We start from the raw sequence: 16,920 nt of genomic DNA on the forward strand, positions 1-16,920 counted from the left end.
GTTTTGACTGTGTGTGTGTAGAACAACTTTATAAAACATTTTATTTTTTCTTCATTTTCCACATAGTCTTTGTACATTTTTCTCTCCCTTCCTCTTGTAGGTTTATTGGATCTGCTTTGCTCTACATTGGTAATGTTTGACGAAGGAAGACTTGAACAGTTGTTATGTAATGTGATCAATGCTAGAGTACTTATCGTCCTTGCGAACAACAGCTCAGCAAAAATTAGAGCTTTAGTTGTGAGGGTAAGTAATAAAATTGAAAAATGCCAATGAAAAGAAATATCTTTCCTTAGCAATGAATGATTCACATATATAATTACACACACAAATGGCGTTCAATAAATAATGCTTCTGACTTACTGCCAATTTAATCTTGCTCAAATTTTACATGTGCAATAATTTATATATTTCTGGCTTATGTAGCGAATTAAAGCTCTGAATTATGGTTTATGAGTTAGGTGTGAAATGAAACCTGTCGAGTGTTGCACAGTGATCCAGGTTTTGTATATGAAAGGATGCACATCATAGAAGGCTTTTGATGAAATAAAAGACATGTATGATAATTGCTGGCATCATGAAGTCAAACATGGTCGGAAATCTGTTGAAACAGTTCAGAGACCTGGTCATCATTGCTCCCCTTTCTGCCATTGATGAGGTGTCTGTCAGTCAAGTTAAGATCGACACATGACTATTTGCCAAATAACCCAACAAGGAAAGATTAGTACAGAGTCTTTGAAAAACGATCATTAATTACCATTTGCATATGCATAAGGTGTCTGCCAGATGGATTCCCAGGTTGGTGACATCTTTCCAGAATGTGCTAAGTGCTCAAAGAATAATTCAAAGATGTGCCAAGAAAATGTCCAAGTTTTTCAAAAAAGCTGATTACACAGAATGAAATGTGGTCCATGATCGAGAGACTATAGCCCAATGAATATAGTGAAAATTCACCGCCTCCAATGGTATCCTCCTCCTGCAAGACAGTAATCTGGTTCACACTACTCATGTCACCTGATCAAAAGTATGGGTGTCCAGCTAAAAAATTCTTCACCTTCCCTACTTTAATGACCTTGCATTCTCTGATTTTCACCTCTTCCCAACCATAAAGCTGTTTTTAAAAGGAAAACCACATCCTTGTGATTGGAGGACCAACGTGGGATGTTCTACAAAATGGTCTTCAGATTACTGTAAAAATAAAAAAAATGCAAGCGAGTTGTATGCTCAATTCGTCAACTCCAAAGTAGCTGAGCAATGGCTTGGTTCTCATGAGTTTTGGTGAATAACAAACAGGATCCTGAACCAAAGCGTTTCCTCTATCCCAACCATCATCAATGGACCTGAAGTAATCTCATCAGCATCAGACAGTCAAACTCCTTGCCAAGAATTTTGCAGCAAATTTTACCCTATGTGATCAGGGCCAACTACTTCCCATATTTCTTCCTGTGTCTGAAAACATGCTATGCGATATATAAACAACTGTGCGTGATGTTGCCAAGCTTATCAAAAATTCAGGTGATCGGTTATCTCCCTCTCAGTACAGACCAATCAGTCTCCTGTGCCTCATGAGTAAACTGTGTTAAACAGAAGTGATCAACGACCTCAATAGAAACAACCTCCTCAATGACACACAATATGGTTTCCGTTCCGCTAGATCCACAGCAGATGTGCTTACAATTATATCTCATAGGATTAGCAAATCTCTCGACGGAGGCTTCCTTTCTAGGGCAATTACTCTTGACATATCAAAAACCTTTGATAGGATATGGCATAAAGGTCTACTCCACAAAATCTCCAGCTACTGTATAGCTGGAAACGTCTTTTCAATTATTAAATCATTTCTCTCTGATAGGTTCATAAGAGTAGTGGGTGATGGGCAGAAATCAGAAGCTCATAGTATTAATGCTGGAGTCCCTCAGGGGTCCATCCTGAGCCCAACTCTCTTCTTGATCTACATCATTGATCTTCCAAATCACATCCTTACATCATTCATAGACATTTATGCTGCCGATACTACCATCTATGGCAACACTTCTAAGATGAGAAATGGCCAAGATCTCTGATTCTCTCTCCTCTGTGGTACAATGGGGAAAAAAAGTGGCTTGTAAATTTTGATGCATCTAAAACGGAACTTCTATCTTTCCATCATCAACACTCTGACTCACATCTGGCCCCTATTGAAATGAATGGCTTTCACCTTGAGGACGCCCCATCTTTAGCCAAACTTCTTGGTCTGACCTTCATTCTCAATCTGAAATGGAGCACATACATCAAATCTGTAGCCATGGTCTCTGGAAAAATGGTTGGAGCATTCTACTGCTCCAGTAGATATCTCACTGCTGAAGCAATTCTTTACCTGTGTAAGAGCCAAATATATCCTAGGATTGAATACTGTTACCACATCTGGGCAGGAGCTGTTCGAAGCAGCCTATCTTGCCTTAACAGAGTTCAAAACAGATTTTGTAATCTAGTAGGCGATGCCCCTTTCTCTTCTCTGCAGCCTCTTTCTCACAGCAACACACAGAAGAGATTTTGCAGGCCTGTCACTGCTCTAGTGCTATTTTCATGGCAAGTGTTCGACTGAGCTCCAATCTATGGTCCTCCCTTACCAATCTTTCACAAAAAACTCATTTAGCCAAAATCACTATCAATAAATTTCCTTCCTCCCTATCATTACCTAAACATAAACAGATTCCATGAACAGAACTTCTTTCTTAGAACTGCCCGCCTATGGAACTCTGTTCTGCTGGTCTGCTTTCCAGCTGACTACAATATCATTATCTGCAAGTTCAACATAAACAAGCTCTTCTTGAGCCGTCCTCATAAATAATCTAATTATACCAAATTACTTCTACAAATGATTATTACACAACTGTCCCAATGACTACAATATCCACATTAACCCTTTATCCTCGAGTGGCTTTGGACCAAAAAAAAAAGAAAAAGAACTGCATTAAATGATGGGGAAAATGTATAAATCTGGGTGGTTCCTATGTAGAGAAAAACTAATAACTAAGCTTCGTTTATTTATTATCAGTAAATTATTTGCTTTATTCTTTTTTTCTTCCAGTTACTGGATATTTATTTGCAACGTTGTCGAAATAATCACATTGATGTATTTCTCAAGATGAATGGATTCCACCTTCTTGCGACGCAACTTTATTCTTATCCGTCAGAGAAGTGCATCATTGAAATGGCCTTTTCTATCCTCTTGGCAAAGCCTTATCAACTGGATGCTGAGTGAGTTTCTTTTACAATCTTTACCCCCCCCCCTCCTCCTCCCCCGTGCATTTCATGTCATCTGTGAATGTGTTGCGGGGAGGCCTGAAGGTGGTTAGCCAACTGACCGTGCAACTAAATATATATCAGACACAAGGACAAGGAATGAAACAACAGGACAAAGAAGAAATGACAAACTCTGGTGGTTTAGTTTAAAGACGAAGATTCGCCTTTTATTTAAACAAACGAAAGGGTGGCAAATGCAAATTTGTTCACTGGGCGATGCTGGTCCGGGATCCGTCGCCGGTGTATTCGGTAAGGGGGATGCTTGTCGGTTCGCCGTAAGCTGGAATGACGTCGGAGGAATCGGCGTGGTAACTGATGCGGGTGATTGTTTGACTTGGGTCCGACTGAGATGTTACTGATACGTTAGCCTCAGGCTATGAGAGGAACGGACGGACAATTGGCAACACTGAGTTTTCAGCATCCACTAGGTACGGACAGGCGAATTGGCAACACTGAGGGTTCAGTGTTCATTCAGGTACGGACAGGCGCTCAGATCGGACGGACACTGAGTACGGTGTCAGTGTATGAGAGGTACGGACGGCGAATTGGCAACACTGAGGGTTCAGTGTTCATCAAGTACGGACGGACGCTCGGATCGGACTGACACTGAAGGAAGAAGTCAGTGTATGAAAGGTACAGACGAACGAATTAGCAACACTGAGGGTTCAGTGTTCATCAAGCACGGACGGACGCTCGGATCGGACTGACACTGAAGGAAGAAGTCAGTGTATGAGAGGTACAGACGAACGAATTAGCAACACTGAGGGTTCAGTGTTCATCAAGTACGGACGGACGCTCGGATCGGACTGACACTGAAGGAAGAAGTCAGTGTATGAAAGGTACAGACGACATGGAGGCCAGAGTCGTGGTGATGATGTGGACTTCTACGGCGTGGAGACCGGAGCCACTGTAGTGGTAGTGGACTTCTACGGCGTGGAGACCGGAGCCACTGTAGTGGTAGTGGACTTCTACGGCGTGGAGACCGGAGCCACTGTAGTGGTAGTGGACTTCTACGGCGTGGAGACCGGAGCCACTGTAGTGGTAGTGGACTGGACTGCTACAGTGGTGAGACTGGAGTCACAGTGATTGCGCGAGCGTCGAACGGTTAGGGAACCGTGAGCAAGTGCGGAGCTTTGCATGAGAACCAAGCCAACGAGCGGCGAAAATATCGCCGAAAATATTCAGAGGGCTGCTAGATACCGGGGACGGGCAGGAAATTGTTTCTATTTATAAACAACAGTTAATATTAATTCCCGGATGTGTTCTTTACGAGCAGTCGATGCTGAAGGATTTCGTTGTTTGTATTTCAAAGTTTTTTCCAGGAAATTAAAGTTTGTTGTTTTTGTTATTGTTGTAGAAAAGATGTTTTTTTTAAATTTCTTTTCTACAACGGGGCCCTGAAATCACGTGACAGCCGCCGACATTGCTGCTGCTGATGATTTTGGTAGAGTCTATTAATTGCTGTTCGTTTGTAATGCTGTCGTTGTTGTTGTTGTTGTTTACTTGCTACTGCTGATTTTGGTAGAGTCTATTAATTGCTGGTCGTTTGTAATGCCGTCGTTGTTGTTGTTGTTGTTTACTTGCTACTGCTGATTTTGGTAGAGTCTATTAATTGCTGGTCGTTTGTAATGCCGTCGTTGTTGTTGTTGTTGTTTACTTGCTACTGCTGATTTTTGGTAGAGTCTATTAATTGCTGGTCGTTTGTAATGCCGTCGTTGTTGTTGTTGTTGTTTGTTAGCGGCCAAGCCGCGACAAGGCCCCCTCCCTGGATAATTGATCGTTATCAATTAAAGTAAATGTACGATTTGTATTTTTCTGGGAAGGTGACTTTCCTTCCTACACGGGTTTTTCTTGGTGGGATGGTGTGTGCTTCATGATCCGCTGCTGGCTCTGGTGGAGCAGGTTGTACCCGGATGCTTTCTGGTGCAGATGGGGGATCTCTATGGATTGAGCTGCGTTCAGGCTCGTGTATGGATTTCTCTAGTCGAGCAGGTTTTACTCTATCGATCGAGACGGTGTCTGTTCGATTTCCTCGCTCGATGGTGAGGTGCTTGTCCGAGCGTTTCTGGACTCTAAAGGGACCCTGGTATGTCGGTGTCAGGGGCTTCTTGACCGCGTCATTACGGATGAAAATAAATTCGCAATCCCGGAGCTGTTGTGGAACGTGGGTGTTTGGTGTGGGTTGCCTTGGCTGTGAGTACTTTAACTGGGCCATTTTATGGCGTAGTTCTTGGGTGAAAGAGTTTGTAGCAGTGAGGTCAAGCTTCGTATCATCGAAAAATTGACCGGGCAAGGAGAGTGGTGTGCCAAATACTATTTCCGCTGGTGAACATTCCAAATCCTCTTTGAGAGAGTTCCGGATAGATAGGAGTATTAGGGGGAGTTCATCCACCCAGTTGTTAGTGGGGTGTTTCGTAGATAGAGAAACTTTGAGTGTTCGATGAAATCGTTCGACGAGACCGTTGGCGCATGGGTGATAGGCGGTGGTTTTTATATGTTTAACGCCGAGCATCTGCGTAAATCCTTGGAAAAGTGAGGATTGGAACTGCGCACCTCGGTCTGTGGTAATGATACCGGGTACGCCGAAGATGGCTATCCATTCTCGCAGTACTGTCTTTGCTACAGTGTTAGCAGAGGTGTCACTGATGGGTACTGCTACTGGCCACCTGGAGAATCGGTCGACTATGGTGAGGAGGTATTGAAAGTCCTGGCACATCGGGAGGGGTCCGACGATGTCGACATGAATATGGCTAAATCGTGCGTCAGGGTTGTTGAATGTGCCTGGTGGAGATTTCGTGTGTCGTTGGACTTTGCATTTCTGACACTCAAGGCAAGTCGCTACCCAGTTCCGGACATCGAAGTTCATGTTAGGCCAGACGAAACGGTCAGCGATAAGTTTAACGGTTGCCCGTTTGCTGGGGTGTGATAATCCATGAAAGTGGTTGAAGATTTGTTTCCTTAGTGCCGGTGGTACGTAGGGCCTGGGATTGCTCAACTTTGTGTCGCAGTACAAGGTCTTACTGCTGAACGGTGCCGGAAATTCCTTTAGTTGCAGAGATGTGTTTTCTAAGGCCTCAGGGAGGGTTGTGTCGGATTCCTGAGCTGTCGCTATCATCTCTTGGCTGAGTGGGCCGTCTTCAATAGAGTTGACGTCAGAGCGGGACAGGGCGTCGGCAACAGCATTGTCTCTTCCTTTCACGTATTGGATGTCGGACGTGAACTGCGAAATGTAGTCCAAATGCCTGATTTCGCGTGTCGAATACTTGTCAGAGTTGTTTGACAGGGAGGTTGTTAACGGTTTGTGATCTGTAAGAACCGTGAAATGTCTTCCTTCCAATAGGTGCCGGAAGTGCTTGATGGCAAGGTATATTGCCAGGAGTTCTTTTGAGAAGGTGCTGTACCTCGACTGTGCCGACGATAATTTAGCTGAGAAGAATGCGATTGGACTTCGCTGATTATCGATTTCTTGTTCTACCACGGCCCCGACTCCAGTGTCTGAAGCGTCTGTCGTGAGGAATATCCGCGTTCGGACGTCCTGGTCAAGGTGTGCTAATTTCGTGAAGTTAGCCAGTGATGCTTTTGCTGTGTGGAAGGACTTCAGCTGGTCGCCTTCCAGAGAGATGGGTTTGTTTTTTCTCTGTATGATATTCGTCAGAGGGGTGAGGAGACTTGAGCATCCTGGGATGAATCTTCGGTAAAAATTTATCATTCCCAGGAAACGTCGCAACTGCTTGATTGATGTGGGTACCGGAAAATTCTGGATAGCTTCTACTTTCTCTGGCAGAGGGGTGATTCCACGAGCGTCGGTGTGATGGCCTAAAAAGTCAATGTGTTGTGCTCCGAATTCGCATTTGTCTGGGTTGATCCGGAGATCGTAATGTGCTAGGCGGCGGAACACTTCATCCAGATGTTTCTCGTGTAGGTCAGCATCTCTGCTAGCCACCAGGATGTCGTCAATGTAAGCATAGACGTAAGGTAGTCCACGCAAGACTTCGTCTATGAGTCTCTGAAATGTTTGGGCTGCGTTGCGTAATCCGAAAGGCATTTTGGTAAACTCAAAGAGTCCAAAGGGAGTTGTCACTGCTGTCTTTGGGATGTCCTCTGAGGCCACTGGGACCTGATAGTAGGCCTTAGTCAGGTCTATTTTCGAAAAAATTCTGGCTCCCTGTAGGCCGGCGGCGAAGTCATGGATGTGAGGAACGGGGTACCGGTCGGGGACCGTGGATGAATTTAGTTTCCGATAGTCCACGCATATACGGAACTCGCCGTTCGGTTTGGGTACCAGGTGCAGTGGTGAAGCATATGGGCTGTCCGATGGGCGGATGGTGTTGTCCGCCAACATCTCTTCAAATGCTTTCTTGGCGTAAGCTAGTTTGTGTGGAGGTAGTCTTCTGGGTCGGGAAAATGCTGGTTGTCCGGTCGTCTTAATGTGGTGTTGCGTCTGGTGTTCCCCTGCATCGGTAGATTTAATGGGCTGAGTTAGGTCCTTGTACCGGTGCAGGATGGTTGCGTACCGTGGATCGTGTTGTGTTGCCACGCTGATTCCCGTCGTGTTGAGGCTTGAAGGGGTTCCTATGATTTTTATCGAGGTCACGCCGTCAGACAGGGTCCTTGTCCTCATGTGGACGGACAGGTTGTAATAGGCCAGGAAATCGGCACCGAGTAATGGTGTTTTCACATCGGCCAATGTAAATGACCATTTGAAATCCCGCCTGAGGTTGAGGTTGAGGGTTAGTTCCTTGTTGCCGAAGGTTTGTATGGTTGATCCATTTGCCGCTCGAAGTTGAAAGGAGGTGGGTTTCAGGGTGGGTCTGTTGGTGGGTGGTATAACACTGATAGCGGCGCCGGTGTCCACTAAGAATTTGAGACTGTTATTACGGTCCCACACATAGAAAAGACGACTGTGTGGATGTGTCCCGACAGGAGTAGTCGTCGCTGTCTGTCGGTCTATTCGTTTCCCTGGGCCTTATTGTAATTGCAAGGAGGTTGGCATTTTTGGGCCCGGTCACCGAAGGATTGGTGGTACCAACATGTGCCTGGGAGGTTCCTTTGTCCTCGGCTTGGGGAGCGGGTACGGCTTCGGTTCCGGGTGTGGGGTATTGGGCTACGTTGTCTCTGGCGTAGGGAGAGTTTGAGCTCTCTCAGCTCTGCTCGCAGTCGAGTAAGTTCGTCTTCCAATCGTCGTGAGCGGTGCCCGGGGTCACTCTCGACATGATGTATCCGTTGGTATGCCTGTGAGTATACTTTGTCGGCCGAGTCTGCCACTATTTCCAGGGGCGTCTCTACGGGTACTAGTGCCAGGACCTGGGTAATGTTTTGCGGAAGCCGATCCAACCAAAGACCGCGGAGAATGGGCTCTGCCATGCTGTTGTTGCCGAGTCGGCTCTTCATCAGTCGCAGGAGCTGGGATGGGGTTCTGTCCCCGAGAGTCACATTCGAAAATAGGTCTCTGATGAGATCCTCGTCTGAACGGCCGGTTCGCTTGAGGATTGCTTCCTTAAGGCAGGTATATGGGAGTTGCTCTGGAGTGTTGAGGAGGATGTCCTCTACTTCTTCTACCATAGATGGAGGTAGTGCCTGCACCACTGAGGCGTATTTCGAGTCCTGGCGAACGACCCTCCGGGCTGCAAAAATTGCTTCGAGCTGGATGAACCAACTCCTGGGGTTCACTGGATTGTAAGGCGGTAACTGGACCAGCGGGGCAGAAAAGTTAATCTCTGGCTCTGTGCTTTCTGCCATCTTCTCTGCCTGTCTATTTTTCCAAGCCTGTGTCTGTAGTATCACGTCGGGGTCACCACTTGTTGCGGGGAGGCCTGAAGGTGGTTAGCCAACTGACCGTGCAACTAAATATATATCAGACACAAGGACAAGGAATGAAACAACAGGACAAAGAAGAAATGACAAACTCTGGTGGTTTAGTTTAAAGACGAAGATTCGCCTTTTATTTAAACAAACGAAAGGGTGGCAAATGCAAATTTGTTCACTGGGCGATGCTGGTCCGGGATCCGTCGCCGGTGTATTCGGTAAGGGGGATGCTTGTCGGTTCGCCGTAAGCTGGAATGACGTCGGAGGAATCGGCGTGGTAACTGATGCGGGTGATTGTTTGACTTGGGTCCGACTGAGATGTTACTGATACGTTAGCCTCAGGCTATGAGAGGAACGGACGGACAATTGGCAACACTGAGTTTTCAGCATCCACTAGGTACGGACGGGCGAATTGGCAACACTGAGGGTTCAGTGTTCATTCAGGTACGGACAGGCGCTCAGATCGGACGGACACTGAGTACAGTGTCAGTGTATGAGAGGTACGGACGGCGAATTGGCAACACTGAGGGTTCAGTGTTCATCAAGTACGGACGGACGCTCGGATCGGACTGACACTGAAGGAAGAAGTCAGTGTATGAAAGGTACAGACGAACGAATTAGCAACACTGAGGGTTCAGTGTTCATCAAGCACGGACGGACGCTCGGATCGGACTGACACTGAAGGAAGAAGTCAGTGTATGAGAGGTACAGACGAACGAATTAGCAACACTGAGGGTTCAGTGTTCATCAAGTACGGACGGACGCTCGGATCGGACTGACACTGAAGGAAGAAGTCAGTGTATGAAAGGTACAGACGACATGGAGGCCAGAGTCGTGGTGATGATGTGGACTTCTACGGCGTGGAGACCGGAGCCACTGTAGTGGTAGTGGACTTCTACGGCGTGGAGACCGGAGCCACTGTAGTGGTAGTGGACTTCTACGGCGTGGAGACCGGAGCCACTGTAGTGGTAGTGGACTTCTACGGCGTGGAGACCGGAGCCACTGTAGTGGTAGTGGACTGGACTGCTACAGTGGTGAGACTGGAGTCACAGTGATTGCGCGAGCGTCGAACGGTTAGGGAACCGTGAGCAAGTGCGGAGCTTTGCATGAGAACCAAGCCAACGAGCGGCGAAAATATCGCCGAAAATATTCAGAGGGCTGCTAGATACCGGGGACGGGCAGGAAATTGTTTCTATTTATAAACAACAGTTAATATTAATTCCCGGATGTGTTCTTTACGAGCAGTCGATGCTGAAGGATTTCGTTGTTTGTATTTCAAAGTTTTTTCCAGGAAATTAAAGTTTGTTGTTTTTGTTATTGTTGTAGAAAAGATGTTTTTTTTAAATTTCTTTTCTACAACGGGGCCCTGAAATCACGTGACAGCCGCCGACATTGCTGCTGCTGATGATTTTGGTAGAGTCTATTAATTGCTGTTCGTTTGTAATGCTGTCGTTGTTGTTGTTGTTGTTTACTTGCTACTGCTGATTTTGGTAGAGTCTATTAATTGCTGGTCGTTTGTAATGCCGTCGTTGTTGTTGTTGTTGTTTACTTGCTACTGCTGATTTTTGGTAGAGTCTATTAATTGCTGGTCGTTTGTAATGCCGTCGTTGTTGTTGTTGTTGTTTACTTGCTACTGCTGATTTTTGGTAGAGTCTATTAATTGCTGGTCGTTTGTAATGCCGTCGTTGTTGTTGTTGTTGTTTGTTAGCGGCCAAGCCGCGACAAATGTTCAGCTGAAGAGTTTTAATGTTAAACTCTCAGGTCAGGTAATATTAGCCGTGGAAACTGGTGGTTGAAAAGTTTTTCTTATAACTTGTAAATAGTTTTGTCTTGGTAGCATTAAATGTTACTAGAGACTGGAAGTTCTTTTCTAAGGATTCAGCCATTGACTCGCTTATGCATTTGTGTTGTTCACATGCCAAGAACAGAGCATGGTGTCATCAACAAATATGCTCATCTTGGAACAAATTCATCAGGAAGGTCCTTTAAAAAATCAGGAATAATAAAGGTCTAAGGATTGCCTCTGAGTCACACCTGCATCAATGTCATGCTGTTTAGATGCATGGCCATTGAGAACAACTTGGATTTTTCATTTGGTTAAGAAGGATCTGATTGTATTAAATATTTAGCCAGTAATACTGTACAAGTTCTTTATGAGAAAACCTTCATGCAAGACTTAGGATATATTAAGCATTACTGTCTTAGTTTCATGTGACTTGTTCAGTTGTATATTATGGTTGTTCAAAGTGGCTGTTAGGATACCTGCAGTAGAATGAGCTTGATATACAGAGTGGAACAATAAAATTGTCGCTCTAGAAAAGAAAACACGATTCCATTTCCGTTTGATGAAAACCGGTTTTCTTTTTTTGTTGCAGACCATCTACTAGTTTGCCAGTTGAGTACAAATCCCAAGAGCGATAGGAGCCTTTCATCATGTCTGAGATGTGCTGCTTTAGAACTTGTGCTCAATCCAAATCATGACAACAGGATCATTGCCAGCACCCTCAAAATTATAATCCAGACAGTTTAATGCTTGAGGGCACAGCTCACTACATCGGGCGAATATGGTTTTGGTGTGGTTTCAAGTAAGAGCCACATCATGCCACCTCACATCTTCAAAGTCAGCTTGAAAGTCAATACCAAAGTGCACCTGGATATGCTGAAGAGTGTGGTGATTCGCTGGTGTAATCAGGTGGCCTCTGACAGACCCTGGGTGTGGCGCCGACCTAGAAATCGAAAGAGACACAGGCTTGGCTTCAGAATGAGTGCCATGATTTTGTATCCTCTCACCAGTCCTCGTTTTTCCCCTGACCTGAACCTGCTTGACTACTTTGTTTGGTCATACGTTGAGAACATCACCAATATGACCTCCCACAACACCAAAGCCAGCCTAATTGCCACCATCCGCCGAGTATTCGTCAAGCTCTCGTCGGTACTTGTGGAAAAGGCATGTCCCCAGTTCCGGACCTGCATCAAGGCAGTGATTGAGGCTGAAGGCAGCTGCATTGAATAGATGTCAGTTCTACTACATAATCAAGTTACCTGAATTGATTTTTTTTTTTTTTTCAATAAAAGTTTAAAAATAAAGCTCATTTGGAGTAGACAGGGACAAACTAAAAATAGCATTTCCTTATTAATACAGCAAAATAAAATCAAGCTCACATACTTTCGAAGCATCTATATTTTTATGATATTACAGACATAGGAAAATAATAATAATAATAATAAAAAATAGCGAGAAAACCATTAATAATATAACTGTAGAGAGCTTTATTTTTTGTGATATCTTTTAAGATATATCAGTTTATCTGATATCTTTTTTATTTTATATCTCTACTTTACACGCACACACACATATATACTATCATTTCTAAATATTATTTTACATATAATTTAACACACATATATATATATATATATATATATATATATTAAGAACATTTTTTATATATCACAATATGTTTACTATTTGTGTATGTTTTGTTTTTCTTTCCTCCCAGCTGCGATTTCAGCCAATTTCAGAACATCAGTCAAGTACAACAGTGCTCGGCTCCTTTACTTTTGTCGCTGATTGAGAAATCAGCTGAGGATTTTAATTTATGCCACTCTTTAATCTCGGTCCTCATTCAGGTGAGTTTAGTTTTTACTCTTACTTTCTCTCTCTCTCTCTCTCTCTGACTGTATCTGAAATTACTTCTCATTTCTCCTCTATTTTGTCTACTACCCCTCTACTTCTCCTTCCCTTTTTCTCCATTTTTCAGTTTTTTATTTTTTAATTTTTCCTTTCTCTCACTTATTCTCCTAACTTCTTTTCCTTCCTTACCTTTTTATTTATTCCTCTCCTTCATTTTCTTTTTTTCTCTCTTCCTTCTTTTCTGTTGTGGGATTGGTTTAATTTGTAATATCACAAACCATTGAATTAGTCATGCCAGGTCCAATTCTATCAGATTTATCGTAATCATTTATGCACTAATACTCTTGAGAATAGTAATGATCCCCTCCCTCAACTATTAGTTAAATAGCAACTTGTATTTAATTAATTGTATAGAATTAATCATTCATGATAATTACTGTAAAGTTTTATTTACCATAAAACAGACAGGCTAATCAACAAATCAATTTCATAAATATTATCTTTTTGCTTTAAATGACCCATAAATTCCTCATGTAATATATAAAATTAGTTTGGGCAAGTTTTTAAAGTGGTGTTAAAATAGCAGTGTTTTTTTTTTACTCGCGTTCACCCCAAACAAGGGATATCACCACTTGGACGGAATTGAAAGCATGCCTAGGAAAGATTAACAAGATGTTGGTTTACATTACATTTGAACTTCTGCATATCAGTACATTCAGGGAAGCAGGTAGCAGGAAGAGAATTCCAAAGTCTAGCTGTTCAAGGGAAGAAGCTATTAGGGTAGAAGGCTTTTTGGCATTTAGGGACCTCAACAGTGAGATTTTGTTGTTAAGTGACTTTGTTGGAGATATGTATGTCGAGGGGGCACAAGTGCAATGAGTTCATCAGAACACATTTTATTAAAATACTTATAAAACAGGCACAGGGATGCTACAATGCAGCGATGGGACAGGGGTTGGAGCCTAGTTGACAAAACAGAACCTATTAGATTGGAGACTCGTTTTTGGACCCTGTTCAAGAGGGAAAGACGAGCCCAGATATAGAAATAATATTCCATGCATAAGAAAATGGTGGCTTTGTAGAGGTACAGGATACTTTCAGGTATGAGTAGTTTTCTAGCATGATTAGAGAGAGCTTACTTCCTTTGCAATGTCCTCAATATATTTGTTCCAGTTCATATTTACTGTGAATATTAAGCCGGGAGTTTGAAGAAAGAATTCTCAGGTAGGGAATTATTTGTCATGGATATTGGTGGTTAGAGAGGCTTCTTATAATTGTTAAAAGATAGCTGGTCCCCCCTCGCCAATCTTTCATGAAAAACACCCGTCTAGCTGAATCCACTGTGAAAAATTTCCCCCACTCTATATCTGTGCCTAAATCAAAACGCGGATTCCATGAACAAAGCTTCTTTCTTAGAACTGCATGCCTGTGGAACTCTGTTCCGTCTGCCTGCTTCCCACCGGACTACAACTTGGATGTGTTCAAGTCCAACGTTAACAAATTCCTAATGAACCGCCTCCTTAAGTAAACACTTCATCAAATCTCCACACTAATGTAATGTACTTGCAATAACCCTTATCCCTGGGTGGCTTCCGGGCCTTGATAAGTGGTGATCACTGTGTAAAAAAAAAAAAAAAAAAGCTTAGTCTTACTAACATTAAATGTTACCATCCATTTATGGCCCCATTCCACTATGATCTGGAGGTCATTTTCTAAGGATTCAGCCATTGTCTTAGATTTGTGGACATCTGTTCTTCCCTCGTGCATGTTATAGAGTTGTATCATCAGCAAATATACCCATCTCAGGGTCCTGGATATGACCTTCAACTATATCTGATGGTGAGGCTTCAGCTTGAAAGCTTTGGGGAGTGTGGAGCTACCCTTTAATAGCCATTGCTCCCAGGTCCACTCTGACCCAGAGTGGTAGTACCTGTTAGAGTCCCAACTATGGGTTAAATAGAAACCGACTTGAAAAAAATAAAATATTCTATTAAAAAAATGTTTTTCAAAATAACTGGATTCGGCATTAAATAACCTGAAAAGGGTTAATATGCCATAAACCAACCAACCCATCTCGAACACAATATTATCAGGGAAGTCATTAATGAATATCAGAAATAATAGTGGTCCAAGGATTGACCCCTAAGGCACTGCCGTATTAATGTTGATATAGGTATCTGATATATGGATATTTGATTCCAACTAATCAGTTTGTCTTCATCTTCATTCTACCATATTCTTTGCTGAACATAATGCATTTCATGCTGGTTTCCTTAAAAGTACTTATTCTAGCTATGAAGCTTGTTACACTGGAAACAAATGCAAATAATGACCTAAAAAGCTGCCTCATCATGATTTTCCTTTCTAAGAATTACTCAAAAAAAGACATCACTTCAATGTTAAAAACGGGAGTTATCTCCCCTATTTGATCAACATCGTTTGATTTTACTATAAAATAAACATTGCTTTCTTTTATCTCACTTTCCGTATTTGTATTCAGTTTTTTTTTCAAGAACTTTTTATCATTTCAGCTCTTTCAAGCCAATACCATGATTTGTTCAGCACTGATGGAAAATGGTTTCACCGAATCACTTTGTAACCTTCTCGCCAAATTGAACCTGTGCCACACAAGGTGAGTGGCAAGAAAATAATACATCCTTAATTCCAAATTTTTTGTCACCAAAGTTTATTTATTTATTATTTTTACATAATGCTTGAAAATTGACCAAAACATAGCACTTCTTTTTTTTTTTGCAAATAGCTAAATTTACTGTCTATTGTTCCAAATTAAAATCAGTGATTTTTGTTTTAGAAAAAACGCTAGTACCACCTTTTTATACAATAAATTATCCTGATGACGATGCTAGCCTTGAAGTATGGCAATAATATAAGTGTGTGTGTTTTTTTTTTACAAAGGAGTCACCACTTATCAAAGCCCGGGGGCCACTTGAGGATAACCGTTAATGAGTGTACGAAAGTCAATGGGAAAATGTTGTAGTAATCGTTAGTAGTGGAAATTTGGTAAATTGGATTACTTAAGGGGACGGTTCATCAAGTTTAAGGGTTATTCCAAAAGTAAAGCCTCCTATTTTTTTTTTTTTTTTTTTTTTTAATTTAAAAAAATTGACAATCTACAAAGACGAGAGTGGGATCATTAAAACGAGCCACCTTTTGTGCTCCAGAATTTTTATTTCTACATAGTCATCACCATTCTCAATGCACTTTTGTTTGGAATTCAATGAGGTATCTTTCATTCTGATACACGTCCATTACTGTCAATATCTGCAACAGACATAAAGCTTTCAGATCATGAATGCATAAGCTCAGTCGTCATAACAATCCAATTTGCATTCCCTTTTGATCCATTCAGGCAGAATAAAAAAAATAGGAGACATTACTTTTGGAACGCCCTTCGTGCATGTAGACTATTTTCCTGTAAACATTAAAAGTTCATTGAAATATACTTTTTTCACATCTGAGTTCCAATCTGTCTCCATTCTTACATTTCTCCTACACAAACTGCTTATCATCTCTCAACCACCACAGCATTTCTTGTGTACTCGATGCTTGCAAGTACCACAAAATATTGAGTTGTGCCCAACTCCCTTTCCACAAACTGAACAGATGAAACTTTTTGCTTTCTAAGGGTTTTCCAACTCTATAACAACTGATCATCACTGATCATGATTTTGGCATCGTTCAGTCTCAGACTATTACTCTTTATAGCATTCTTCCAACTTAACAAGTAAACCTTCCAAGTCTAAATCACCAGCATAAAGCATCTCTTCTGGATTATCCTTATGAAACTCTCTGGAATATTTAAATAATTAAAAAATGTTAACATTAATTCAGTTGTTATTTATTTGCTTTTATATAAATAATGCATTAACTCAAGCATTTGTTGATAAAAATCATTAATGTTGAATTTTTATAGTGTAGTACAGTTTTCTGGATAAGTTTAACATGAAATGATCCTTGATTTTGACATGAAACTAAATCTGGTGATGAGGTTTCAATTTTTAAAGTGTTGAGTCAACTCTTAGTGTTAGATATTGAGAGATAGTGGAGTTGCAAGACTTGATAAAATTATGCTGTTAACATTATGTGAAAGAACTTGAGTAATCTTGCTCTCATTTTCTTCAATTATTCATTGGTAAATGTTTAATCTTGACAAGTGACCAGCCGTCACTGAATTTTTT

General features: G+C 42.2%; 1 protein-coding gene across 3 annotated transcripts in view; it reads left to right on the forward strand.

Moving 5' to 3' along the window:
• Positions 1-16,920, forward strand: part of LOC145288529 (lysosomal-trafficking regulator-like) — a 402,321-nt gene that overhangs the window by 273,329 nt on the left and 112,072 nt on the right. For all 3 annotated transcript variants that reach the window (XM_080136335.1, XM_080136336.1, XM_080136337.1), the window contains exons 23-26: positions 101-243; positions 3,068-3,237; positions 12,588-12,717; positions 15,253-15,353. In XM_080136335.1, coding sequence (XP_079992461.1) covers positions 101-243; positions 3,068-3,237; positions 12,588-12,717; positions 15,253-15,353 — 544 coding nt within the window. The remainder of the gene's footprint in view (positions 1-100; positions 244-3,067; positions 3,238-12,587; positions 12,718-15,252; positions 15,354-16,920) is intronic.

Source organism: Euprymna scolopes, chromosome 2, assembly GCF_053919585.1.
Source record: "Euprymna scolopes isolate OS-2025 chromosome 2, ASM5391958v1, whole genome shotgun sequence".
Taxonomy (NCBI): domain Eukaryota; kingdom Metazoa; phylum Mollusca; class Cephalopoda; order Sepiida; family Sepiolidae; genus Euprymna; species Euprymna scolopes.